Here is a 27,873-nt window from a genome sequence, read left to right as displayed (position 1 = left end):
TAAACTTTGTTCTTTCTGACCCCAAACCCCTGCTCCTGGCATGACACCATGTGTGCCTCCCCAAGACGGGCGATCCTGTGGCAAATCCCTGGGACAGGTTCTGGGTGGGTCTAAGTTGCCTGCCCAGGGCACAAAGTTTCCCAGATTGGGATGATGAAAAAGCTGCTGTTCTCCCTTACCACAGGCCTCTCCTCTACTTCTACACAATCTCAATACCTCTAGTCCTCAAATCAGAAATTTACACTAAAAAGACAACCTATTAGGTTGCATCTCACAAATTCAAACATGATATGGGTCAAAACATGTCCCAGAGTCTAACTGGCACATGCAATATAAGCTAGAAATTATGGGGCTTTCCCATAGTCAGATGCTGACCCAGGGGAAGGCCCCCGTAGCTGTGGCTTATGCTGCACTCAGGGCCAAATTCATGAGTCTGTTTTGCTGATGGTCCGTCCTCTGCATGAAGTATTGTTATCATTAGTCATTACCTGCTGGTCACCTAATGGATCTGGGTTTGATACCTTGGGTACAAGTCCCTTCTAGGCAACTTACCTGTTAGGTGATATTTAGCCACTCTGAGCTGCAGTTTCCTTATGTCTGAAATGGGGATAATAACAGGTGTTCCAGTGACTTCACAGTGCTGTCAAAAGGAATACATGAAGTAACATTAAAGTGCCTTGTGACCTGCAAATCACTGTCCAAGTGTGAGTATTATTGTTAGGACAAGTTTATGTTCAACTTTATAGACGTTAGTCTACTGTAAGCTTACCAAGGACAAGGAGGACTTCCGTGTGAGACTGGCTTTTACTTTTCACAGCCAACCACATTCACTTAGGATCCAGATCTGTGGGTGGCATTGGAAACCTTAGCTGTAGCCTTGCCAGGGGACTTTCTTGCCCTGAAGTATGGTTTAGACCAGAGATGCTCCAGCTTTTGTGCAGAGATACTAATGGAGTAGGTCTGAAGTGGGGCCAGAAAAATGATATTTGAAAGTCTCATGAGATAATGCTGAAATGCAGACAAGGACGGATTTAAGGGAGGCTCAGAGGCTAGGACAGTCTCCTGGGAAGATGCTCTTTGGATTCTTCAGCCTCCTGGCATGGGGGGAGGGAAAAAATGGGATCTGTTCCTCTTGAAGGGAATGACAAAGGGAGTCAATTACCTGCTGTTTGAAAGCTGGGAGTCAGTGTCGAGCAAAGGAGGGTGAGGTCAGTCCTAGAGAAAAGCCTCGTGAGGCCTTGCAGGCTGTGAGCCCCAGCCTCTTGGCAGCAGGTGGACTGGAAGGAGAGGGCCATGATAGGCAGAGGGGCTGAGCTGGGCTGCTGCAGCCAGCATGTGGCTAACATGGCATGTCGTTTTCTCTGTCTCTCCAGATTGTGTTCCGGAAGATCAGCGACGTGAAACGTGAAGAGGAAGAGCGTATGAAACGAAAGAATGAGGCCCCCCTGATCTTGCCCCCGGACCACCCTGTCCGGCGCCTCTTCCAGAGATTTCGACAGCAGAAAGAGGCCAGGCTGGCGGCTGAGAGAGGGGGCCGGGACCTGGATGACCTAGACGTGGAGAAGGGCAATGTCCTCACAGAGCATGCCTCCGCCAACCACAGCCTCATGAAGGCCAGCGTGGTCACCGTACGTGAGAGTCCTGCCACGCCCGTGTCCTTCCAGGCAGCCTCCACCTCCGGGGTTCCAGACCACGCAAAGCTACACGCACCCGGGTCCGAGTGCCTGGGCCCCAAGGGGGGCGGGGGCGATTGTGCCAAGCGCAAAGGCTGGGCCCGCTTCAAAGATGCTTGCGGGAAGGGTGAGGAATGGAACAAGGTGTCCAAGGCTGAGTCGATGGAGACACTTCCCGAGAGGACAAAAGCATCAGGCGAGGCCACGCTGAAGAAGACAGACTCGTGTGACAGTGGCATCACCAAGAGTGACTTGCGGCTGGACAACGTGGGTGAGGCCAGGAGTCCCCAGGATCGGAGTCCCATCCTGGCAGAGGTCAAGCATTCTTTCTACCCTATCCCTGAGCAGACGCTGCAGGCCACAGTCCTGGAGGTGAGGCACGAGCTGAAGGAGGACATCAAGGCCTTAAATGCCAAAATGACCAATATTGAGAAACAGCTCTCTGAGATACTCAGGATATTAACTTCCAGAAGATCCTCTCAGTCTCCTCAGGAGCTGTTTGAAATATCGAGGCCACAGTCCCCAGAATCAGAGAGAGACATTTTTGGAGCCAGCTGAGAGGTCTATTAAAAGAAAAGTCAGACAGACACCTACAACCTTGCCGTGACCACCACCCCTACCACACACGTCCACATGACCAACAATTTTCAAGTAGGCTTTTCCTGACAGAAAAAGTGGGGCCAGTGGCTTAGACGCGCTCTTTCTCTATCTGGAAAAAGATATGGGAAGGGTAGCGTGCCCCTACCCTGCAAGGTGGCAGCTGCATCTGAACCATCTTTGCACAATTTTGAAAGAAGGGACATGCTGTCTAAAGGGTATTTTCCTTCATTTTTAATTTTTTACTACCATGATATTTGTAAAAGATAAACTACCAGAACAGAGCAGCAGCCATCTGGGGACTGGTGGGAAAGTGCCGAGAACCTCTCATGTATATACCATGCTGGGCTCCTTTGCCAAGACCCCCAACGGACTGTGGTGGGCCAGGGACTTCCTGGCATCCCCGTCCTTGTACAGCCTGTGTCTGACATCACCATGTTTTCCTGTAGTTGTCATTTGTAACTAGCTCGGGACAAGCGGAGCTTGAGGGACAGGAGGGTAGAGCCCGGAAACTTTCTGTCTCATGGTTAAGGCCAGAAAAGCAGCTGCAGGTGTGGTGCATGCCACCCATAGACATTGGAGCTGGGAATCCTCAGGTCTCCTTTCCCAAAGGTGGTGAGGCAAGGGTAAGAGCTGGAGAGGGGTCCTTAGGATCCAGGGGTTCTCTGCGGTGCGGCCCATAGCCTGCTCCTCTGGGACAGTTGACAGGGAGGGCTGTGGAGTCCCCAGCTGAGCCTCTGGCCGTGCTCCATGCCGCTGGCCTCACACACAGGCTCCCTTGCCTCTGTTCCTTCTTGGCCTCTTCCCAAGTGTCCCCGTGGCATTCCTCAGGGTATGGAGCATCGGCAGGAAGGGTCATGAGCCCAGAGTTGCTTTATTAACAAAGCAGACACACACAACCTCAGAACTGTAGCAAGTGCTATGTTTATACTTTGATTCTCATTGGGATTGCCCTGCAGACCTTTGTATTTTGTTCACCGCACGGGGTCATTATAGGCACTTGGGAGCCATGCTGGTCCTTATTTTAAAGCCAGTCTCTCTATTTCCTACTAAAGTCAGTAGGATTTCAAGAGAAAATGGAAAAAGATTTCAGGATCATGATTGTACTCTCTTCAGGAGCTGGAAAGAGAACAAAGCAGTGAGTTTCCAGCTCTCTGTAAGGTGATGGAGAAAAGTGGCCTTGGAGCTGTGGCTCCCAGTGATGGTCACAGAGCTGCGTATGGGCCATCCGAGCCCCTATGCCACGATGCTCGGGGACACTCCACTGCCTCGTAGTCACCTAAGTCAGGTTATCCATGTGCTTGGGCTTCTCTCAATGGCATCTGAGAAAGGAAAGGGGAGAAGTCTCTTCCAGGCACAGTGGAGCTGGCCAGGGCATATGCCCTACAGAGAGGTGTCAGGACCCCAAATACTGACAAGCAAGGTTAGAAGTTCACCTCTGAAAAGTCAACTTGGAGGGAATGGAATTAGGAGTACAGTGACAGCATGGACTTATCCAGGGAGCTTACCTTTGCCTATGTTAGATGGTGACCCCATCCCTGGTACCTCTGCCCTACCAAAGATACTCAGTGTTGCTGAGAGCCTCTGGTCCGAGCCTGCCCACCACCCCACCCCGCCTAGCCTCCTTAGTCCCACCCAGTGCTCACGGTGAGTCCCAGGGCTGGGCCCTCGGTTGTCTGTGCAAGGCAGGGCTGACCTCTCCTGGTTCACAGGGTTGGCACAGATGGCCCTGGGAAGCCAGGGCCTGTGAGCACAAGGGGGAGTCCTGCTCCAGGAGCCCTAACCTCATATGTAGCTTCTCACATGAGGCTTACAGGGGCTGCCCCTGGCTTCTCCAGGCTGTGACATAATTAGATTTAGCCTCAGTTGGCGGCATGCAAAGAAGAGGAATTCTAATTTCCTAAGGCCGAGTCACAACTGTCTGACTTTGGATAAAGCTATGAGGTCTTCAGCCTCTTTCACTTGAGAAGCTACCAACCAGTCCTTGGGTAAGAGCCTGTAAAATATCTGGAATCCCATCTGTTGGCTGCCCCCTAACTTTCTAGTCTGCCATTTCTTAAACATGCTCCTCAACCTGCTTCTGAAGTTTAGGACCCACCACTTTTAAGGCAGGGTAGGCCTCTAATCCACCCCCAAAACCCAGCCTCAGAAGCACCTGCCACTGGAGACTTTTTGTTGCCTCCCAGCTCTCCAGGGACTTGATGACAGGCTTCTTGTCCAGCACTCCATAGCCAATGTCAGGAGGCCCTGCCCACTTCCCTCCAGCTCTGCCTGAGGGAGACGGATGTCCATGAAATCGCTCAGACCTGTGGGTATGAGGGGCAAAGATGATGTAAGGCTTTGAAGTCCAGACATGTTTTAGGGTGGAATGTAGCTTTAGGAATGCACTCCTGAATCAGTGCAAACTGGGCTCATGACTGGAAGCCAGCTCCTGCGGCAGGAATCTGTTCCTCTTGGGGTCACAGGTGCACGTGTGGGTGCATGGGCTTTATTCTCCTGTAATCCTCCCTAGGATTTGAGGGATTTTTTGCTGTAATTGTTTTCTCTGAAAAAACATTGTGTAAATGAGCCAAACCTTTCTCCCTTCCTTTTCACGCCATGAACTTGGCCGCAGGCTGCTTTGTGCTGCCTTCCCATGCCAGGATGCCACTGGGTTCCCGAGCCAGGACCATGTGCCTCAGACACCACTGACCTGAGCCTTCCAGTATAAACCATTATCTGGTGGCTGGAGAGAGATTAGGGAAACAAAAGGTTACTAGGTATGGAACAGAGCATTTAGACTTCAGAAAAAGTATGCCAAGAGAACAGATTTGGCCAGGATATATGTTTTTCCTTTTTGAGGAGTGGGGGCATGATATGTGGCACCATTGTCTAGTAAGTACTATTTGATTTCTGCTAGATTCTTTACTTTGAATGTCATTCATATTGAAGCTCCATTTCCCAGAGAATATCCCGACAGGCTGCTTTGAAGTGGGGAGGTCCTGTCCCTGTCACTTGGCTGCTGGTTGAACATGCTCCTCCTGGCTGATGGAGGGGGTGGGTTTAGGGTTAACTCTGAGAACTAAGATGGTCAGTGAGGTGGTGTTTGTTCTTGGTGGGGGGGCACTGACTCCAGCAATGGGCACTGCCATCCCATATACTTACAAAGGGCTCCTCCACTGGACATGACAAGATAGCCAAAGGACAGAAACGGAGAGGATCATTTGGTTGAAAAACCAAATTATCTAGTGTACAATTAATGCAACTCATTGCATTAATTAATGCAATGCTACATTATGCTAACAAGGTTACAACATTAATGCTACAGGATAGCCCAAGTATTTAAAAAACTGAGCCCATTTTGCAGCCTTCCAGCAAACTTTTGCAAATACATTTCTTACTTGATTTCTTCTTGTTATCCAATCCCTGGGGGCCTGTTTTACCCTCAACCTCTTCAATCCAGTGTGCTGCTGTTGGCCAAACATCAGCCCCTTTGCTGGAATCCTCCTCTTTCAAAAGTGGGGAGGGCTGAGCAGGGGTAAAATTGTACTACACCACCCCATCCCATTCAGCAAACTTCCTCTTCAAATCCTTAGATGGAAGGTATTATACCAACTGTCAAGCTCTTTGTCTGAGCCCTTGTGGGGACTAAATGAACTCTAGGAATACTAGGTGTAGGAAGATCCTCATTTTCCCTTGTTGCACTGACCACTCTGTCTCACATGCATACTCTGGGAAATTTTAGGAGCCCTGGTGGAGATACACATTGCTGATGTGCATTTGATTAATAGATTGTACTATGTCTTGCAATAAAGACGTTTAGCCTTAAGACCCTTGAATGGAACTCCAGCTGTGATAGAGCTGCCAACGCCCCTTCCTCTCTCCCCCCATCACCTAGTGTTGCTTAAAGAGGAGGCCATTGAGGGCACACTTGACGCCCCAGACAGCCTCCCTCTGTTGCTAAATCATTGTTATTGCTCTATATACTGCCTTCTCACTCGCTTCAATTAAGATTACCTTCACCAGCTCCTGTGCCCTCCATCTGGAGGAGACTCCATGATCCTCTCAGCACAGACTGCAAACATCAGAGAAAAAACCATTTTCTCACCAAAGGTGTTCATGTTGAGAAGTTTTAATTTCTACCCCCTACAGCTCAAAAGAATCAATGTGAATTTATCTGCAGCTTAAATTCAAGTGAAACTTCATTCTCATGTGAGCATATCAGACTTATTCTGGAACCTCTAGAACTGGACTTGAATTCCCTGCAGGTGCCAGAGCAGTGGGTGCCCTCCCTGCCTGCCATTAAACTTTTCTTATAGCCCTTATCTCTTTAACTGTGACTTCTAAGTCATCCGACGGATCCATTAGTTGTTCAATGAGAAGTTCACAGATCGTGTATCAGGATATAAACTGATCTTACGTTAAGAAGGATGCACTCTCCCCTAATGAATGTATTCTCTTTATATTCCGATGCTGTCTTTGTGCATCAGTTGGAGACTGTCCACATCCGACGTTTCGCCGGCACCTCAAGGACACTTCTACTCATGAGCAGTTCACCATTCTGGGGCTTCTCCTTATATTAATACGCTTTCCATTGAGTCCTGCCAAATCCTTTATTGGGTTTTTCTTTTTCCTTTGCATCTGTCACTTTGTCCAAATGAGCATGAATAAACAAAAGTGTAAATGAGCTGATACTATTTTTGTGGTCAGCTGAGGATGCTGCCAAGAACACCACTGTATATCTGTGGCTTGGGAATGTTAAGAGGAACGTGCAGGCCCCTCCATTGATGATATTCCCTTCTCAACATTTTTAAACAAGCACAAATGATATTTGTAAAAAAAAAAAAAAGTTTTATTTATTATGGTAATAAACTATTTTATACATGATACTTGCTTTTGCCTTTCCTTACATTAATTTTAGGTCACTGAATTGGCTGTTCTGGCCTAAGATGACAGTTGTGACCTAAGTTGTGACCTAGGATGGTATTTTCTATTCAAGAGTTTGGGAAGCTCTTATTTGGACAGCACTTATAGTTTTTTGAGAACTTACAGTCCCAGATTCACCAAGACTGTGTGTCAAAGTACCAAACAGTGAGAGAATGGCCATGAACGTATGTGGCTCTACAATCTTAAGGTCCAGCTGCAGTTGCTGTACAAGGGCACAGATGTTGAGCTCAATGCCTGGTATCACGGAAAACTGTATGACACATGGATGTGATACACCAGAAGCTGACCCCCTCCCCGCCCCCCGCCACTTACTTAGACGTACACTTTTTTACTTTGAACAATTTGGATTGAAATTTGTATAAAACATATTAACGTTTCCCTCGCACCTTTTAAAACATAGTATGAAGAATATAACAATCTTTTTTCAATGACTCAGTGTCTACAATATGAGCTCTGATCTGTGCTTTACACTTCATTGATAGTCTCAGAAGCTATTAAGGTAGCTTGCCTCTATCGAAATAGTCCCATACACCGGCATGGTTTCAGTTTTGCTATTTTAATAGGTATTGCTTCCTGCTCATGGCAAGGCTCCACAATATTGCCAACCTGAGTTCTTATTTACCATCCAGTGGACCACTTTACAAACATGGCACTTCTCTTATTATAGACAGTGTAACTTAATTAGGGGATGGGGAATCTGACCTACAAGCCTCTGCTTGATCTTATAGGATCACAGTAGGGGTACAGTATTTTTAATGATGTTTCCTTACATTGTGTGCAATGTAATGTTTCCTTACATTTTGTGCAACTGATTTAATCAAATTGCACAAAAGCATTATAAAAATAATTTAAGGGTGATATTGTTTAAAATTCCAAATTATTGATGTTTGTTTCAAAAGTATCACTAATAACGTATTAAAGCATTCTTTATTATTTATTTATTTTTTGAGACAGGGTCTCACTCTGTTGCCCAGGCTGGTCTGTAACTGCTGACCTCAAGTGATCCATCTGCCTTGGCCTCCCAAAAGTGCTGGGATTACAGGTGTGAGCCACCACGCCCAGCCTAAAGCATTCTATCTAGATCTCTTCAATGTTGCAAAGCATCTCTGTGAATATGATTTTTGTAATTAGTCAAAAGGACGAGTAATATAGAGCTAAGTAATGAATGCCATGTTTTGGGTGCCAGATGGAGTTCAATGATTTTAAAAAGAGGGATTTTTTGTTTTAAAATGAAACAATTTCCCTGAGAAAGGCCTCAGAGAGGCCAATTATCACGATAATTTGGCTTCTCATGTTGTCCACACTGAAGGGAACCCTGTTGTATGGATATATTCTGATATACCTGCTAAAAACCAAACTCATTATATTATGGTTAATTTACTATTTTTTTTTTGGCAATGGTTGTATTATTTAAAATAAGCAAGTGAGCAGTCTCAATTTCTGTAAGAGGAAGCCGCCCCCTCCCCCACCAAAATTGCTATTCTCCCAATATATAGATTATTATACAATTATTTGTGTCATTGATTTATTTTTTCTTGAGGCCTGCTATCTTTAGTGGAACAAAATGTTTTCTCCTGACACTTCAAACAAATTAATTTGAAAAAATAACCTTTCAGTCTTCTTGTGTGGTCCCAAGAATTAGAATGACTAAGGTTTGGGTGTCCTTCAGGTATCTTGCTTCCCTCCTTGGGTAGCATCTTGGCGATTGTGCTTGCAGCTCTTGGTCTTGCCCGCAGAGTGAGGCTAGTATCAGAGGATCCAGGGTCTGGAACTGACCTTGGGAGCTTGTCTAGTCTTTTCCCAACACTGTGCCTGAAGTTGTCCAGGGCTGATGACATGTCCAGTGTCCTTGGCTGAACTCCTCTGTGTGCCCAGGCACCACCATTCAGAGTAACTACAAGATTTTAGTTAATATGCATGAGGAAAGAAGCATTATCATTTTCATATTACAGCTGGGGAGTAGGAAGAGGTTAAGCAAAACAATGGTCCTGGATAATCCACATATTAATTAATCAGCCTCAAATACAGAGCTAAACACAGTAATCATTTATTAATTCCTGAGAACCACTATGAATCATATAATAGTTTAAAAGAAATTCAGGATTACCACTTTCAAATATATCCACTGACTCTTCCAAAATAGTTTAATGAATGAATAAGCCTATTTGTTTTCCTATAAATGGTATACTTGGAAGAGCTCAAAACTTTTGTATTACTTACATGTACACATACATTAGACACTTCCATATCATCATTTTTATACTCCCTTTTTTCTTAGCAAGCCCTTTCTGTCCAAGTAAACTTCAGCTGAACTCCCTCTGGCTGGCCACAAATCCTGAATCCGTGTTAGTCCATGAAGGTTTACTGCATTCATGTAGGTGCCCACTCCTCCCTGAGGCTCATTCCTTCCTAAAACTTCTGAGCACCCTGGAAGCACCGGCCCCATGTCTCTCTCTCTCTCCTTTACCAAGACAGCTGCTGAGGCTACTGCTATGCAGGTCTACCTGCCCCTCTCTGGCCTCTGTCTTTTGCTTCAGTTAACACATAATGTGCCTACCCAGGGTAGTCAGTATCTGGCCCCCCTCCCATCTCTTTGCCAAGCAGAGAAGCTATGAAGAAAGACAGTCAACAAAATGGTCCTGTACTCTAGGAGTTTAAGCCTCATTGAGTTAATAACATCAACTCAAGACATAAGGCCATGCTATGTAATAAACAGGAGGCAGCACTAGGTCCAAGTGAGCCTTTCACTCAATGACAACTTAATTTGCCTACTTGAGATGTTGTAAATTCTCCTGTAATTAGACATATTATGGATTCCAATTTTAAGGTTCCTTTACCCCTCCCCACTCAAAAAAAAAAAAATTCCAAATTCAAACAGAAGTATTCTGAATTATCTACCACTTGGGACCTTTCGTAGCCTATCCAGCATCTTTTTAGAGGAGTGAATAATCAAGTTATGTGAATATATTTAGATTTTAAACATTTTCCTCAAACATATTAAAAATAATTCTACAAACATGTAGATTATCTACATGACAGAAAAGGCTCCATTTGAATCAAACCATAACAATATAAACCACTAAAGGTGAATCACTGAGTAGGAGGATAACTTTTGAGACGTGTGGAGAGGGTGGACAAGACTCCAGGACACCATCCTCGTGACTAGCCTGATAGCACCCATCTGTGGATACACTATCCTGTGGTTTCTAAATGCTGCTTCTTTATTAAGAAACTATTAACTGTAAGGTAGAGGAACTACCATGTTATAGTTCTCTGCAAATCCCAGAAACAAGCACCCAAATGTAGCTCACCCTGCTGAAGCTCAAATCACAGGACTCCTTGGGTATGGATGCCTTAGAATGCTACAGGGCTGCTACTGTCTTCTTGGACTAGGTAATTCAAAAGACAGCTGTGGCTTGCTCTCCTTCCTACAGAGGGGCTGAAGTGTGAAGCTCAAACCCTAGTGCTGCTTCTAGAGACACTGTGGGATGTGATGAAGGAGGTCACTTAAACATCAATGTCACTCAAATATTGTAGAAATACCGCCCAGAAGACAGGCCTATCACTAATCAGGATTTCTGTGTCTCAATAAATGTCCACTATATTCTATTCTTGCTTAAGGGGAAAGAATGCAAAGGGCTCATGAGAGTAGGTTCTAGACCAAAATGTCACCTTGTGTAGTTGGGCAAGACACAAAACTGCCCTGGACCCCAGCTTCCTCAATAGGAAAATGATGGGTTGGGGTAGAAGATTTCAAAGACTCCAGGTTAGAAGATTGTCTGGCTGTGAATTTTCTATGAGATCTAACATCCAGCCTTGGAGTGAGAACATTCAACCGAAGATGAACAGATCAAATCCCTTAGAGCCTGTGCTGGAGTGAGAGGTCAGGGTGAAGCACTGTTTGCCTTGGAGGCCAGCAGCAAGGACTGGCCTGGACCCAACAGCATTAGTCCATGGCGTAGGTCTGGGCCCAGGCAATGCCCACGTGGGAGTAGCAGTACAGGAATCCCAGGACAGAGAGGGTCACCCATGGCCAGCCTGCAGAGGGAGGACAGAGATGGAAGAGCAGTTAGAAATGCTTGGGGCAGGACGTCCCATATGGGCAAACTGTCCCCTTTTGGAGAAGGCAACCTGAGAAACAACACAGGCCTCCTGGAAAGTCTGCTGTAACGACAACTTCAGCAATTGAGTCCCACATTACCATCAGAGTCAGCATAAAATGAGGAGTGCACTACTGCAAACACGAACCATGTTTAGAAATAGGGCAGGCTTTTAAAGAATCCATGTTTAGGGTCAGGCACCTGTAATCCTGGCATTTAGGGAGGCTGAGGTGAGAGGATCACTTGAGTCCAAGAGTTGGAGACCAGCCTGGGAAACATAGTGAAACCTCATCTCTACAATCAATCAATCAGCCAGGCCTGGTGGTGTGTTTCTGTAGTCCTAGCTACTTGAGAGGCCAAGGAGGAAGGATCACTTGAGATCAGGAGTTAGAGGTTACAGTGAGCTATGAATGCACCACTGCAATCCAGCTTGGGCCACAGAGTTAGACCCAGTATTGGTTTACAAAAAAAAAAAAAAAAGAAGAAGAAGAAGAAGAAGAAGTATCCATGTTTAGAGGACTAAAGCAGTTAGTAATTGAAAAAGGAAAAAAGTCCATGAGTCTGAGAAAAAGTAGAGTCTCATGTGCCACTGTAAACATGTAGGTCATGTTCCAAAACCTGTACTTTTAGATGAGTTGTTTGAAACCAGGGTACATTTCCCCCTAGAATAATATTGTGTGATTCATGCACAAGACACAAAAATCACCATCATCATCCTCACCATTGTTTTTGTTTGTTTGTTTTAAACTCGTAGTAAGTGTGAAATAGCACTAATAGGAGCTCTGAGCCTTGGGGCATTTAGGATCCTGAAGCTCTAAATATAGGGTCCTCTGTCCTTGGTCAGCCTCCCCAGAGCTTTCAAGAGTTCTAAGTGGTGGGGAGTGGGATAGACTTGCAGATGTGGCCTATCCTTGGCAATGAGACAGGAAGGTGCCAGCAGCCGAGAGGGAAAGGGTGCCGGGCAAGATCAGGAGGGTCATTTGACTGGGGGCATCACAACATTTTACAGAGAGCTTTATAAATTTAAATTTTTGACATTTCTTTTGAATATGGCTAGCTAGGAAGTCATTACCTTTGTCACTCCAATTGTGTTAAAAGAAAAGAATGACTGTGAAATGTAGGCACTTACAATGAACTACATTTTTTTCTTAAAGTCCATGAGTCCCATAGTAAATCTCAAAATGTAGATTGAGCATTATACTGAATTTAGTGCCATTTGTAAGCACACAGAAGGGGGAGCCTAAATTAAATATTTGCTTTCAAAACTGAAAGCTTTTAGTGATTCCCTCTACAAATACTTATCTTAGAATATCTGATGTTCTTTTATTTTTCTTCTTCTTTTTTTAAAATTAACAGCCCTTTCTGCTGAGTATTTGTTACTTAACAATCTTCATGTCTTCTGCATGTTTCACTTAAACATTGATTGGGGATTTTGGAGAGCCAGAGATGCTGGGGAAGATAAAAGATGGCAAAATGGAAAGACCCAGTCCCGTGTCAAAAGCACTCCCACTCCAACTTTGGAAAGACACACACACACACACCAGTGGGATTTATGATCCATGTGGTAAGCGCTGGATGATGGAAAGCACAGAGCACATTTAAACTGGGCCACATGGGCTGAGCAAGAGTTTGTCAGATGGCAAGGGACAGGGACCAGCTACCAGAGGAAGACCACCTGATATGTAACCTTACAGGCCATCCAAGGAACAGGGATCATGTGACGTGGCTGCTGCCTAGGGAAGAGGCAGGCAGACAGTGGTAGGAATAGGAAGGAGGCTGCGGGAAGCCCCTGGGGATGGTTACAGGCTCTCTTCTTGCTATGTCAACCATTAGCTACCATAATTATTAATATGGCCTGGGGAAGTCACTGTAGCATACTGGTACATGTGCAGGCTCTTAAGTGGGATGAGTTCAAATTCTGGCTCTGCCACTTGCCAGCTGTGGAACCTTGAGCAAGTTAATGAATCTCAAATGAAAAACTAGGGATAGAGCAACTTACTGAATAGTGTCCTTACAAGGACGGAGTGAAATGATATAAAGACTTGCACGGTGCCTAGCATAGCACAGAAACTAAAAAAAAGGTAGTAATAATAATGGTGAGAGGGCACGGAAGTCTTTCTCCACCAAGATGAGAGTGACAAAAGGGAAGTCAAGCCCTGGCCTTCCTTGTGCCTTAGCCTAGCTTTCCACAGTGTTCTCCCAGGCCCCGCAGGCAAGAGAGGTGAGGGCAGCAGAGGACCCCTGGCAGCCTGGCTCCAGGACCAGCCCTACAGCTCCACTTCCTGCTAGGCAGCCAGTATGTATCCTATGGCTGCCATAACAACTTACCAAACTTAGTGTATTAAAACAATAGACATGTATTCTTAGTTCTGGAGGCCAGAAGTCTGAGATCAAGGTGTTGGCAGGAACCCTTCCTTACCTCTTCCAGCTTCTGGTGGCTCCTAGGATCCCTTGGCTTATGGCAGCATCACTGCCTCCATTTTCACAGACCCTTCTTCCCTCTGTCCTCTCCTCTTCTTCTAAGGGCACCAGTCATTGGATTTAAAGGCTATCCCAAATCCAGGATTTCCTCTCAAGATACCTGACAAGTTACATCTGTAAATAACCTATTCCCAAATGAAGTCACATTCTGAGGTGCCAGGTATACATGAATTCTCGGGGGAACACTATTTAGCTCAATACAGCCAGGTACTTTCCCAGAACTTCCAGATGGACCCATCCTGCTGGAAGCCCTCAGAACTCTCATTACTGTGGCTCAGGCACAGATGCCAGGGGACCGGCCAACACCTGCTCCTCAGTGGGTTCAGGGAGCAGGATGAGGGGAGTGGGCTTTGGACACAGAAAGCACTCCTGGACTTCAGCTGTGTTTGGAGTGAGGCATCAGCAGTGTTTGGTAAACACGGAGCCCAGAGGCCAGCTGTGCAGATGGGCCAAAGGGGATGCTTCGTTTACACAATGCTAGGTCTGGGGCATTGCACAGCTCTGCTTGGCACCTGTGGCTATCAAGTGACACCCTGTGAAAGCTTCCGCCTAACGCACAGGACTGTAAGGAAGACTGTCCCCAAGATGGCCCAGAGGTGAGGCATAGACATGTTTAGCACAGGCCATAGCTAGGTTCTGAACATTCTCCCCATTCTTGCTGTATATGCCATCCAGAGAGGTGGCTAGATAGCACTTAGGAGGACTTATAATCCTGACTGTATTATGAGACCCTATTAGGGCCTCAGTTTCCCCATCTACACGAGAGCTCAGAATAATTTTTAAAAGGCATACATGCAAATAAAATAAGATCACAGATTTGGTAGTGCTTTTAAAAGTGTTTTAGAAATACAAAAGATTAATATAGGGCCACTTGACAATTCTGTTACATACCCACAGCTCACTGGACTTTTTAATGCACACACGCTCCTGCAGACAGTAGACCTGGCATGTACCAGATGGCTGTCAAGGGTTCCTTACCCTTTCCTGACCTCAGGAGTAAGACTTGTGATGACAGAATCATCATGAATGGTGATTCCAAATGAAGTAACATGCTGAGGTACCAGGTCCACATGAATTCCAGGAGGAATACCATTTATCCCAATGCAGTCAGGTACTATTTAGAGACAGAGTTTTGCTCTTGTTGCCCAGGCTGGAGTGCAATGGCGTGATCTTGGCTCACCTCAACCTCTGCCTCCCAGGTTCAAGTGATTCTCCTGCCTCAGCCTCCCAAGTAGCTGCAATTACAGGCATGCGCCACTACTCCCAGCTAATTTTATATTTTTAGTAGAGACAGAGTTTCTCCTTGTTGCTCAGGCTGGTCTCCAACTCCTGAGCCCAGATGATCTGCCTGCCTCAGCCTCCCAAAGTGCTGGGATTACAGGCGTGAGCCACCGGGCCCAGCCCAAAACTCATTTTCAAAATGATGGTAGGCCAGGCACGGTGGCTCATGCCTATAGTCCCAGCACTTTGGGAGGCCGCGGCACTCAAGTCACTTGAGGCCAGGAGTTCAAGACCAGTTTGGCCAACATGGCAAAACTTTGTCTCTACCAAAAATACAAAAATTAGCAGGATATGGTGGTGTGCACCTGTGATCACAGCTATTCGGGAGGCTGAGGCACAAGAATCACTTGAACCTGGGAGGCAGAGATTGCAGTGAGCCAAAATTGTGCCACTGTACCTCTAGCCTGGGCAACAGAGCGAGCCTCTATCTAAAATATATAAATATATATATATATATAAAATAATGATGGACCTTCAGTCCTTCATCTTCCTAGCAGGAGGGGGACTTGTGTGTAGGACTGAACACTGGTCTCCCCTAATCATGCCTTCTTCCCCTGAGGCCTCTGGGGAGCAGGAGCACTGGAAAAGCTTTCTTAACCACGCAGATGCATTCAGCAGTGGGAAGGCTGCTGTTGCTGAATCAGCACAAATTCCTATCCCAAGAAATAAATCAATCCATCCTAATGGGAGATGAGTTAATTGAGTTGCTGAATTGTGTCTGAGCTATCAATTACTGCATCACAGGCTCACTTGGCTGTCAGGCTGGGCAGCACTCCTGAGCCTGTGACTGCCATCTTGTCTCTAACAGGGCTTTTTCAAAGACCACATCCTACTGGTACCCATTTTTAGAAGAAAACGGCTGATGGCCAGCACACGAACAAACTTCAGGGAAGCTTTCTTCCTAGCCACCCAGCACCATAGTCTGTCTACATGTAAATGGTCTACAAAGAATATGCAATCTACCACACCATTCACAAAGAATACACAATCTTAGCTAATTCTTACAACACTCTGAGGTAGAAATTACTCTTCTCATTTTAAGAGGGAGAAACTGAGGCTCAGAAAGGTAAATAACTTGTCATAGAGCACCCAGCTAGCGGATTCTCAAACTCTGGTTTTGATTTCAATCCGATAGTGATAATGTTGCTTGAAGTCACATCGCCTCACAAAGGCCCAGAGTCCACATCCCAAGCCCGGGGTGTCAGGTTGAGTCCTATGTGGAAAATAGTCTGAATGTCTGTCCCTCAGTTTTTAAAATCTACCATTACCCACTATTTATCTAGCATTAATACTGCCTTAACTTCCTCCTTCCACCAAGGCTAGAGACTCCAGCACCCCACTGCCTGCTGTCCCTCTGGCTCATCCACTGTGCAGTCATCACCTTGCTGGTTCCCAGTTCTGAGGGTTGCACAGCGCTGTGACCTTCCCAGCTTGGCCCTTGGGTCCTGACAGCTAAAATGATAGATTCTTACTTTCTGGTCCCATAGAGCAATGTCCCCCAGTGACTCAAAACCAGTCTAAGAAAGGAAAGAGAGGAAATTCCCATTACTCCTAAGAACTACCAGGTGGTAAAGAAAACAAGATTCACCTCCTAAGACAAACTCTTCTTGGTCAAAGCCTAAGTCTGCAAATGTGAAGGATATATTAGGTTGGAGCAAAAGTAATTATGGTTTTTGTCATTACTTTCAGAGGCAAAACCGCAATTACTTTTGCAGCAACCTAATACGATTCTTAAATGTCACCAACATATCCATCCATGTCTGTAGGGTGCACTGTGCACATGAAACAGTCCACACAGCCATCCTGGTTAAGACCAATGTGAGGCTGATGAATTTCAACCTCCAGAGGGTTTGCTCATGGGCTGGCTCAGAGAATGATATATCCAACGGGGAAGTAGAGTGAAGGGAAAGAGGTGACTCCAGGAGATGCTGCCAAAGAGGGATTTATAAGACTTGGTGACGGATGAATTTGGGGGCCTCTGTCACTGACTCTGAGCATATCCTCAGCATGTGCCCTCGAGGCTGACACTCAGTCGGTGTGCATCAGAGACACTATACGTGACATTAAAAGAATGATATGCTACCCTAGAGTGAGTAAAAGCCATGGTCCTGGCCTCTCCCTCATGACTTGTCTTCTACAAAAAGAGGGGTCACATGTGGCTCTGCAGGGGCCCCAAGGGCCTGCTCTTGCACTTGGCCACCATCTCTTTGGATCTACAGGTCCGTGCCTGTACCCTGACATTTGTTAGATATCCCGAATATCACATATCTCTGCTTTGGTGGCATTTTCTATTTTGAGGCCACTGGAGAATGAGTGCTTCTTTCCTTAAAGAACTGCCTCATGCACCAGATCCTAGTCCTAGGGTGCTGACACCGGATCTGGAAACACACTGGCCCTGCCCTAGCACTCTGCACCATCCCACCAGCTTCACAACCATTATTTCATTAATTATTCAGAATGACTTTATGCACTGCTGCCTTCATTCAATGAGCTGGCTCTGACAGCACTTAGTTTAACCATGTTCAGATCCGATACGGGGGAATGATAAGGTGGCTTGGCAGCTGTATTTAAATCTTATTTACTCCAGCAGTTGCAGTCTGCAGATATCGTGGAGTCATTCATCAAATGGCCTTGAGCCTGCAGACCTTCCTCCAGAGCTAAATTTAGAGTTTTAATCTTAATAAGCCTATGAGGCAGGAGCCTTCTTCCGTCAGAGGGCTGGTTTCCTTATCAAAAGATACACAGCAAGAGCAAAGCTGCCCCAGGCTTCTGAGCCTATACACCACTGGATCTAACTCCATACACAGGGGGAGCTGGACAGAAGCTTTGAAGAACAGGCTTTTGCTACCTCAAAGTTCTAATAATAATTCCTTACCCTCACAGAGTTTACGCACCTGGAACTCAAACCCCAGTGTTCAGGCCTCACAGTTTTTTCAAAAAATGGTCAGCTGTCACTTTCACATCCTCTCAGGAGAAATGACTAGATGGTTGTCATCTGTTTGAAATTGAAGCAGAAAATCCCAGAACAGCAAGTCTGCATCAGAACCACCTGGAGGACAGGGTGAAATGCAGACTGCAGGGCCCCACCCCACAGTTTCTGATCCAGTAGGTCTGGGGTAGGCCTGAGAATCTGCATTTCTAGCACATTCCCAGGTGATGTGGATGCTGCTGGTCTGAGAATCACACTTTGGGAACTGCTGTTGTAGGGGAATCTGCAGGGGGAAGGGCTTCCTACTAAACTGGGTGCTCACGCATGGAGCAGAGGAGACACACGTTTACTGAGCATTACATGTGGCTTGGCTGGGTACATCCCACATTCTCACAACCACCTTATCAGACAGGTGTCACCAGCCCCATTTAGTAGATACGGAAACTAAGGCCCAGAGAAGTAGCTTTCCCAAGGTCTAAATGCTCACTGGACATTAGAACTCAGGGCTGTGCGACTCCACAGTGCACTTGGCCACCGAAGCTCAGAAAGCAGCAGCTTGCTTCAGGCCACATGGTGAACCTCCTGGCCAGGATTCTTTTCCTTCAAATCCTTGGCCTCCAAATCTCATTTCATCCCCCTACTCCAGGTGCTCAAGGTAACAGGGAGGAAGGAGCTTCAGGATGGTGTTTTCAGACCTCAGCTATCACTCACTCACTCCGTCCCCCCATCTCCTGGGGCCGCCCTTTCTTGTCTTTGTAGTGGGGTACAGAGAAAGCATGGATGAGCATGCTTATATCCTTTGTCTTGGTTAGTGCCTAATTTAGACTGTGAGCATTGAAGGGCATGTTCCCAGTGCCTGCATGATCCTTTATTAAAACCGTTAAAGCCACAATTACATGGCCCCTGCTAAGAGCTGAGCCTGCAAGGGAATTTGGCAAGGAGAGACAGAGGAAGGGGCAGCTGGGACCACCCTCAGGGAGCTTTCTCCATTATGAGCAAGAGATCCTTGCTAGGAGCTGAGTGCACATTTTAACCAGCACAAACAGTGGTCTTTAATAAATCACATTGTTCACAGTCAATTTCACATCCTGATGAGGCCAACTTCTACCACATTTTTCATCCTTCCCTGACTCCCGATGCAAGCCCCGCAGGCAAGCACTTAGTAAAGCACTCACTTCCATGAAGTAAAATCATTCCACCTGAAATGCAGGGAGCAGGGAGAACCAGCCAGAGCCACTTTTTCTTATTCTGACAGCACAAGCAGAAGGGGTGCTGGAAAAAACAAATATTTTCTCTCTCCGGGGACAACTGGGTAGGGGACCTGCTTTCCAGAGAACTGTCCACTGCAGTGGTTGCTGCACCCCCAAATCAAGCCCCCAGAGCCAGAGGCTGCACAGTCAGAACACACTTCCCCAGCTGTTTCTCTTTTTAACCTGTGTTTTTATTCCAGCCTAATTAGGAGTGTTGTTCATTATTAATTCATGACCACACTATAAAACACAGTGGATGCTGCCTAGCAAATGAGCTCATGGAAGCCACTTTCCTGAAACGGGAATGGCACACCACAAATCAGGCTTCTCGTCAGACGCGCCTGATAACCGCTCACCCACATCCGTATTTATGAAGCACCTACTGCGTGCTTAGCAGTCAGACAGGCAGCCTGGATTCTTGCCATAGGCACAGTCTGTGTCTTCGTTTGAAGCCTTATGCAAAGGTGCCACTGAAGGCTGCGGGCACACTCTGGGGCCACCACGCTCCTCCCCTATACCTCATGTTCAGCTCCACAGCTCTGGGATCCAATTGTACAGATGTCAAAAGACTCAGTGATGACACAGATAACACAGATACGATTTCCAAAAACTAGGTAGGCTAGGAGGATGAGCTGACACAAATGAGTTAAAATTGAGTAAGATAAAAACAGCTAAACTTAGCAGATTTTTGTATTTTATTTAATTTTTTAACTTCTTTTTCTTTTATTGTACTTTAAGTTCTATGGTACATGTGCACAACGTGCAGGTTTGTTACATATGTATACATGTGCCATGTTGGTGTGCTGCACCCATTAACTCGTCATTTACATTAAGTATTTCTCCTAATGCTATCCCTCCCCCTGCCACCCACCCCCCGACAGGTCCCTGTGTGTGATGTTCCTTTCCCTGTATCCAAGTGTTCTCATTGTTCAATTCCCACCTATGATTGAGAACATGCAGTGTTTGGTTTTCTGTCCTTGTGATAGTTTGCTGAGAATGATGGTTTCCAGTTTCATCCATGTACCTGCAAAGGACAAGAACTCATCCTTTTTTATGGCTGCATAGTATTCCATGGTGTATATGTGCCACATTTTCTTAATCCAGTCTATCATTGATGGACATTTGGGTTGGTACCAAGTCTTTGCTATTGTGAATAGTGCTTCAATAAACATATGTGTGCATGTGTCTTTATAGTAGCATGATTTATAATCCTTTGGGTATATAGCCAGTAATGGGATGGCTGGGTCAAATGGTATTTCTAGTTCTAGATTCTTGAGGAATTGCCACACTGTCTTCCACAATGGTTGAACTAGTTTACAGTCCCACCAACAGTGTAAAAGCATTCCTGTTTCTCCAAATCCTTTCCGGCATCTGTTGTTTCCTGACTTTTTAGTGATCGCCTTTCTAACTGGTGTGAGATGGTATCTCATTGTGGTTTTGATTTGCATTTCTCTGATGGCTAGTGATGATGAGCATTTTTTCATGTGTGTTGGCTGCATAAATGTCTTCTTTTGAGAAGCGTCTGTTCATATCCTTTGCCCACTTTTTGATGGTTTTTTTTTTTTTTTTTGTAAATTTGTTTAAGTTCTTCGTAGGTTCTGGATATGAGCCCTTTGTCAGCTGGGTAGATTGCATAAATTTTCTCCCATTCTGTAGGTTGCCTGTTCACTCTGATGGTAGTTTCTTTTGCTGTGCAGAAGCTCTTTAATTAGATCCCATTTGTCTATTTTCGCTTTTGGTGCCATTGCTTTTGGTGTTTTAGTCGTGAAGTCCTTGCCCATGCCTATGTCCTGAATGGTATTGCCTAGGTTTCCTTCTAGGGTTTTTACGGTTTTAGTTCTAACATTTAAGTCTTTAATCCATCTTGAATTAATGTTTGTATAACGTGTAAGGAAGGGATCCAGTTTCAGCTTTCTACTTAAGGCTAACCAGTTTTCCCAGCACCATGTATTAAATAAGGAATCTTTTTCCTATTGCTTGTTTTTGTCAGGTTTGTCAAAGATCAGATGGTTGCAGATGTGTGGTGTTATTTCTAAGGTATCTGTTCTGTTCCATTGGTCTATCTCTCTGTTTTGGTACCAGTACCATGCTGTTTTGGCTACAGCAGCCTTGTCTTATAGTTTGAAGTCAGGTAGCGTGATGCCTCCAGCTTTGTTCTTTTTGCTTAGGACTGTCTTGGCAATGCAGGCTGTTTTTTGGTTCCATATGAACTTTAAGTAGTCTTTTTCCAATTCTGTAAAGAAAGTCATTGGTAGCTTGATGAGGATGGCATTGAATCTATAAATTACCTTGGACAGTATGGCCATTTTCACAATATTGATTCTTCCTATCCATGAGCATGGAATGTCCTTTCATTTGCTTGTGTCCTCTTTTATTTCATTGAGCAGTGGTTTGTAGTTCTCCTTGCAGGGGTCCTTCACACCCCTTGTAAGTTGGATTCCTAGGTATTTTATTCTCTTTGTAGCAATTGTGAATGGGAGTTCACTCATGATTTGTCTGTTTGTCCGTTATTGGTATATAGGAATGCTTGTGATTTTTGCACATTGATTTTGTATCCTGAGACTTTGCTGAAGTTGCTTATCAGCTTAAGGAGATTTTGGGCTGAGACAATGGGGATTTCTAAATATACAATCATGTCATCTGCAAACAGGGACAATTTGACTTTCTCTCTTCCTATTTAAATACCCTTTATTTCTTCCTCTTGTCTAGTTGTCCTGGCCAGAACTTCCAACATTATGTTGAATAGGAGTGGTGAGAGAGGACATCCCTGTCTTGTGCCAGTTTTCAAAGGGAATGCTTCCAGTTTTTGCCCATTCAGTATGATATTGGCTGTTTGTCATAAATAGCTCTTATTATTTTGAGATACATCCCATCGATACCTAGTTTACTGAGAGTTTTTAGCATGAAGGCTGTTGAATTTTGTTGAAGGCCTTTTCTGCATCTATTGAGATAATCATGTGGTTTTTGTCTTTGGTTCTGTTTATATGACGGATTACATTTATTGACTTGTGTATGTTGAACCAGCCTTGCATCTCAGGGATGAAGCCAACTTGATTGTGGTGAATAAGCTTTTTGATGTGCTGCTGGATTCAGTTTCCCAGTATTTTATTGAGGATTTTTGTATTGATGTTCATCAGGGATATTGGTCTATAATTGTCTTTTTTTGTTGTGTCTCTGCCAGGCTTTGGCATCAGGATGATGCTGGCCTCATAAAATAAGTTAGGGAGGATTCCCTCTTTTTCTATTGATTGGAATAGTTTCAGAAGGAATGGTACCAGCTCCTCTTTGTACCTCTGGTAGAATTCGACTATGAATCCATCTGGTCCCGGACTTTTTTTGGTTGGGAGGCTATTAATTATTGCCTCAATTTCAGAGCCTGTTATTGGTCTATTCAGAGATTCAACTTCTTCTTGGTTTAGTCTTGGGAGGGTGTATGTGTCTAGGAATTTATCTATTTCTTTTAGATTTTCTAGTTTATCTGCATAGAGGTGTTTATAGTATTCTCTGATGGTAGTTTGTATTTCTTTGGGGTCAGTGGTGATATCCCCTTTATCATTTGTTATTGCATCTATTTGATTCTTCTCTGTTTTCTTCTTTACTAGTCTTGCTAGCGGTCTATCAATTTTGTTGATCTTTTCACAAAACCAGCTCCTAGATTCATTGATTTTTTGAAGGGTTTTTTTGTGTGTCTCTATGTCCTTCAGTTCTGTTCTGATCTTAGTTATTTCTTGCCTTCTGCTAGTTTTTGAATGTGTTTGCTCTTGCTTCTCTAGTTCTTTTAATTGTGATGTAAGGGTGCCGATTTTAGATCTTTCCTGCTTTCTCTTGTGGGCATTTAGTGCTATAAATTTCCCTCTACACACTGCTTTAAATGTGTTCCAGAGATTCTGGTATGTTGTATCTTTGTTCTCACTGGTTTCAAAGAACATCTTTGTTTCTGCCTTCATTTCATTATTTATCCAGTAGTGGTTCAGGAGCAGGTTGTTCAGTTTCCATGTATTTGTGTGGTTTTGAGTGAGTTTCTTAATCCTCAGTTCTAATTTGATTGCACTGTGGTCTGAGATACAGTTTGTTGTGATTTCTGTTCTTTTACATTTGCTGAGGAGTGCTTTACTTCCAACTATGTGGTCAGTTTTGGAATAATTGTGGTGTGGTGCTGAGAAGAATGTATATTCTGTTGATTTGGGGTGGAGAGTTCTGTAGATGTCTATTAGGTCCACTTGGTGCAGAACACCCCACTGTCAATGTTAGACAGATCAATGAGACAGAAGGTTAATAAGTATATCCAGGACTTGAACTCAGATTTTCTTTTTTAATCCAACTATACAAATATGGAGTGGCAGAAGTGTGGGAACATGGTATGAAAGGAGCATTTGATGGATTAAGTGATATCTACTTGGTAACGATAAGACCCTGCAGAAGAGAAGACAGTTGCTGCAAATATATAAAAGTCTACTTTAGAAGAGTGATGCTAAGAGGTCTGAGTACCCTCAGGGGCAGGGCTGGGAGGAAAGAGCCAGGAGGAAAAGGGACACTTGGGCCTTTGGACACCAAAACAAGCTCAAGAGACTGAGCTTCCTTGGGCTGGGGCAGGACAGCGTGTGGGCCGGAACATAAGGGAGGAGATTCCTCCTTTGATGGGAGGTAGAACCTGGTCTGAGAGCCTGTGTACCTGCCTTCTTTCTTCCTACGTCCCTGGAACCAGGGCATGCATGGTAAAACAGTCAATGAATAAACAAAGACGAGACTGAAGAAACACAGGGTTGTTGACTTTGGAGTACCCAATCACAGGACTGCCTGCTTCAGGCCATATAAAAATAATAGTTGTGGCAAAACCTCTGATCAAGACTATACACTCTATGTACATTTGGCCCTCATTTTCCAAGCCTGTGCAACACAAAGTTAATTGACGGAAGTGCCCACCGTCTAGGCATCCTCTACACTTGTGGAAGTGCCTGGGAGAAGAGGCACCTGGCGTGCACTGGCCCTGAACACCTGGACTTACCAAGGGAGGGAAGGGCAGGAATGCACTCCACACACCCACTCTCCTACCACCACCAAATGAAAATGCCAGAAAGAGTTGTAAGGGAAAGGAAAGAGAGAGATGCCTAAACTACGTGAACATCTTAAAGGTGATGTCAGCAAATGCTTCTGACATGTTCTTTTCCTAAAGCAGTTGTTGGATAAAGAATTCTAAATTACTTGACTTGAATTTCTGAGCAAAGAACAGAATGATAAAGCCAAGTTCCCAGGGGCAGCAGCCATGGCTGCAGCAACTCTTCCCAGAGCTCTCAGAAGTGATGATGAGCTAGGATTGCTGGCCACTGCTCTGGAAGGGGAAGGAAATGTTCCTGCCTGTCAAAGATGCCTTTGTTCTCACCTCCATGCTCCCACTGTGTCTGCAAAAGTCTGTTTTGCTCATCAACACACTGAAGATTGGGACTAGTTGAAAGCTGGAGGTATTGTGGAACAAGAGCTTTTCTGTGCATCATCTTCCAGCAGCTGCTGCTCTTCATCCAGCAGTGGGGCTAGGCTGTCCAGATGCATCCCCACTGTCTCCCCTGCTCCTCCTGCCTAAGAGTAGGCTGGGCTGTGCCTGTGATGCAGTAGGTGGCCATGGAGCCATTTCTCGTGAAGGATCCTGAGGCCATAGGTTTGGTCTCACTAGTGCTCATTTTAACCACCTGAGCTGCCTTCTTCAAAAGCAACTTGACAGGAGCACAGAACAGTTCTGAGATTAGTTCGGAAAAAAACATGGCTCCAACATTTACAAATGGTATTTGGAAAAGGCATCTCATCTCCTAGGTCCTGTACAAGGAGGGGTGTGGGGAACACAGGTAGAGGCATCCAAGCTCAGGGATGCTACCATGGTGGCGCTGTCCACATCTCCCCCTGCAGCCAGCCCCTGGAGGGGAAGCAGCTTGCCATGCCTTGGGAGCACAGGGCATTTAGGTGGTCCTGGGCGCCAGGAGGAGGCAGCATAGGGAGAGGCCCACTGGGAAGTCAGGGAGTCTGGGGGCCCTCTCTGCTAAAGAAGCATGAGAGCTGCCTGAGGGTGGGGCAAGGGCTCTTATATCACTGTTCAGGGGAGAGAAAAGGAATATAGAAGACCCCACATCTCTACCCTTCCTTCATCAAACCCACATGGAAACCCTGGTGACCAAGGGTTCTTCGCTGAGGGTGAGAGGAGAGGCACTGGGCTATCTCACGCTATAGCTGCTCCTCCTGGCGTGACCCACTTCCCCTGCAGGAGCATAAGGTTATGGAGCCATTGGGGAGCAGGGGATGAGCACGGCTGCCTGGCCCTGGAGAGGAGCCATGGTCACTGCTGCTGTCATCTCAGGCCACATGGGAAACAAGGGGCTCAAAGGGCGGGGGCTCGGGAGTATGTGTGCTCAGCCTGAGAGTAAGAGAAAGCACATGCGTGACTGTGGACTCCAGCGAGGCTGATCGGCTCCAGGTGCCATGCTGTAGAAGCGACACTGTCACACAGAAGCCACTTCCTCTGTGTAGGTCTAGAAGGGCTCCTCTATGGGAGGTCTAGAAGGGCTCCACATGAGGACAAGAAGATAAATAAAAGTGTAGCTTAGAAAAACTACATAAGGTCACCTGGAAAGGGAAATGGACTTAGTCTATGTCACTCCAGAAGACAGAACCAGGACCCATGGATGGAAGTGACAGGAGATGGATTTTGGCTACTGTCAAAAGGAGCATATAACATTTAGAGCCTTTGAACAGAAAGTGGGCATCGTTCTTGGAATCACTCAGCATGTGAGCGTTTGGGAAGCTGTTAGGAAGACATCCATTGCAGATATCTGCCTCCGAGTGAAGGTAGGACCAGATGATCCCTACAAAGGTCCCTTCTAATTCTAAGAGGTTACAGTCCTATAAAATACAGGTCTTCAAATCATCCTTCCCTCCCCCCAGAAAGTCAGTCCAAGGAATAAGCTAAAAGACCAATGCAGAAGCAGAGAATGGAGGGTCTATAACTGGAGCAGAAGGTGGTGTTCTAGCAAGCTGTGGAAACGTCAGGGGAAATGGCAAATTTTTAATGACATGCTCATGAGGATATTTACCTGATGTATAAAGTGACTCAGATACTTTTTTTCCACTTCGGTTACAGAGAAAGACGTTTTTGTGCCTTACAGACCCTGCTCTGAAGGAACACTATGTTCCCATAGTCAATGGCAGGTCTGCCTGGGACAACAAGCAAGTCCTGGTGGGTGCTCCGAGCCCAGGCTGGGATGGGTGTCCCCTGCACCCCCACCAAGAGTCTCTCTCGCAGCAGCCCTGCTCACTGGGTTGCCTACATTTCCTACACTTGGCAGGAGCTCACAAGGAAGCATTTCCTCTTCACTGGCTGATCTGCTCAGAATCAAACACCAGTAACCAATTGTCTACAGGGTCAGAGGAGACAGGACAGGGCGCCCTTAACGTGGATCAGAGGAGAAGCCAATCAAGACAGCCAGGATCTCAGTGATTGCAACAGTCATTAATGAGGCATTAGCAGCTTCCCTGCCTCCTCCATGCTTTCTGTTCAGGCAACGAGAGTGGCAGGGAGGCTGGATCCTTTGGGAAACTTTTCCCGGCTATTTATTCTCTTCCTGGTAATCTTTACATGGGGTTAATTGTTGGCCTCCAGGGAAGGGGCCTCAGCTGCTGCAGTTTCTGGCTGGTTATGTTTGTGACCTCAGAGTACAATATTTACATGATGGAGTCCTTGTAGAGTTTCCAGATGCTTCTTTGGTTTTGGGTCAGTTCAGGACGTGTAAGCAGCCTCCCTCAACGGGCTTTCTCTGATTCCTCTAAGGTAATGGGGTAGTGTCTACAAGGGTCAGCCCTATGGCTTGGATCTGGACTTCTCCCCATCTGTGTCCCAAAAACTGGAGCTGGAGGTGATGTCCAAAGAAGGAACTGTGACAGTCCCCTCCCTGTGCCTCTGGTACATCTCTGACGTCACCCTTGGGAGGAGTACTGACCTAGGTTGTTGGAACCTTTCCCATTGCAGAGCCTCCCACCTCCTTCCTAGAGGCTGCCTTGTACTCATTCCATGGGGAAGATATGGCTCTGTTCTTGCCCTTTGGCTGGAAACAATCTGATCTGAAGATAAACTAACCACTATGTGACTCGCATCATTCAACACTTACTGAGCTCCTACTATATACAGAGCAATAGGCTAAGTGCTGGATACCAGTGATTAAAAGGCTGCCTTTCAGTTAGGGTAGGGAGACAAGAATCTTACGTAAAACAATAAATCAGAACCCCAGGGTGTTTCCTGATGTTAATGAATGATTCACTCAACATTTATTATGCCTTTTCTGTGTGCTGGGCACTATGCCAACAGCCAGGGCATGTGGGATGGAATAACTGGCCTCTGCCCTTGGAGAGCTACAGTTTAGTGGAGGGAGGGACCAGGCATTCATGGTGTGGGTTTCAGAACACCGAGAGCCGGTGGAGAGGACACAGGAACAGACAGGGCTAAGCACATGTGTGGGGACTGCCTTGATTCTATTGGTCGCCAGTGCATGAACGGGAAAGACCAACCATGGCTCACTATTCCACTGTCACGCTATTCTGCTGTCACACTATTCCTGTCACACTATTCCCCTGTCACACTATTCCTGTCACACTATTCC

The 27,873-nt window shown here is 45.7% G+C and overlaps 2 protein-coding genes across 10 annotated transcripts in view; one reads left to right on the top strand and one right to left on the bottom strand.

Annotated features, from left to right (window-relative positions):
- The window catches only part of KCNH1 (potassium voltage-gated channel subfamily H member 1), a 451,621-nt gene extending 444,485 nt beyond the window's left edge, over window positions 1-7,136 (top strand). For both annotated transcript variants that reach the window (XM_023198319.3, XM_023198318.3), the window contains exon 11: window positions 1,374-7,136. In XM_023198319.3, coding sequence (XP_023054087.1) covers window positions 1,374-2,231 — 858 coding nt within the window. In that variant the 3' untranslated portion in view covers window positions 2,232-7,136. The remainder of the gene's footprint in view (window positions 1-1,373) is intronic.
- A 2,085-nt stretch (window positions 7,137-9,221) lies between these two features.
- HHAT (hedgehog acyltransferase) overlaps window positions 9,222-27,873 on the bottom strand; it is a 346,361-nt gene continuing 327,709 nt past the window's right edge. For 5 of the 8 annotated variants that reach the window (XM_023198313.2, XM_023198317.2, XM_023198312.3 and 2 more), the window contains one exon: window positions 9,222-11,234. In XM_023198313.2, the coding sequence (XP_023054081.1) occupies window positions 11,143-11,234 (92 nt within the window). In that variant the 3' untranslated portion in view covers window positions 9,222-11,142. The remainder of the gene's footprint in view (window positions 11,235-27,873) is intronic. The other 3 variants (XM_023198315.1, XM_023198314.1, XM_023198310.3) reach the window with 2 other exon arrangements.

This window comes from Piliocolobus tephrosceles, chromosome 1 (assembly GCF_002776525.5).
Source record: "Piliocolobus tephrosceles isolate RC106 chromosome 1, ASM277652v3, whole genome shotgun sequence".
Taxonomy (NCBI): Eukaryota; Metazoa; Chordata; class Mammalia; order Primates; family Cercopithecidae; genus Piliocolobus; species Piliocolobus tephrosceles.
The sequence above is the reverse complement of the archived record's forward strand: the minus strand, read 5'-3'. Positions and strand labels throughout refer to the sequence as shown.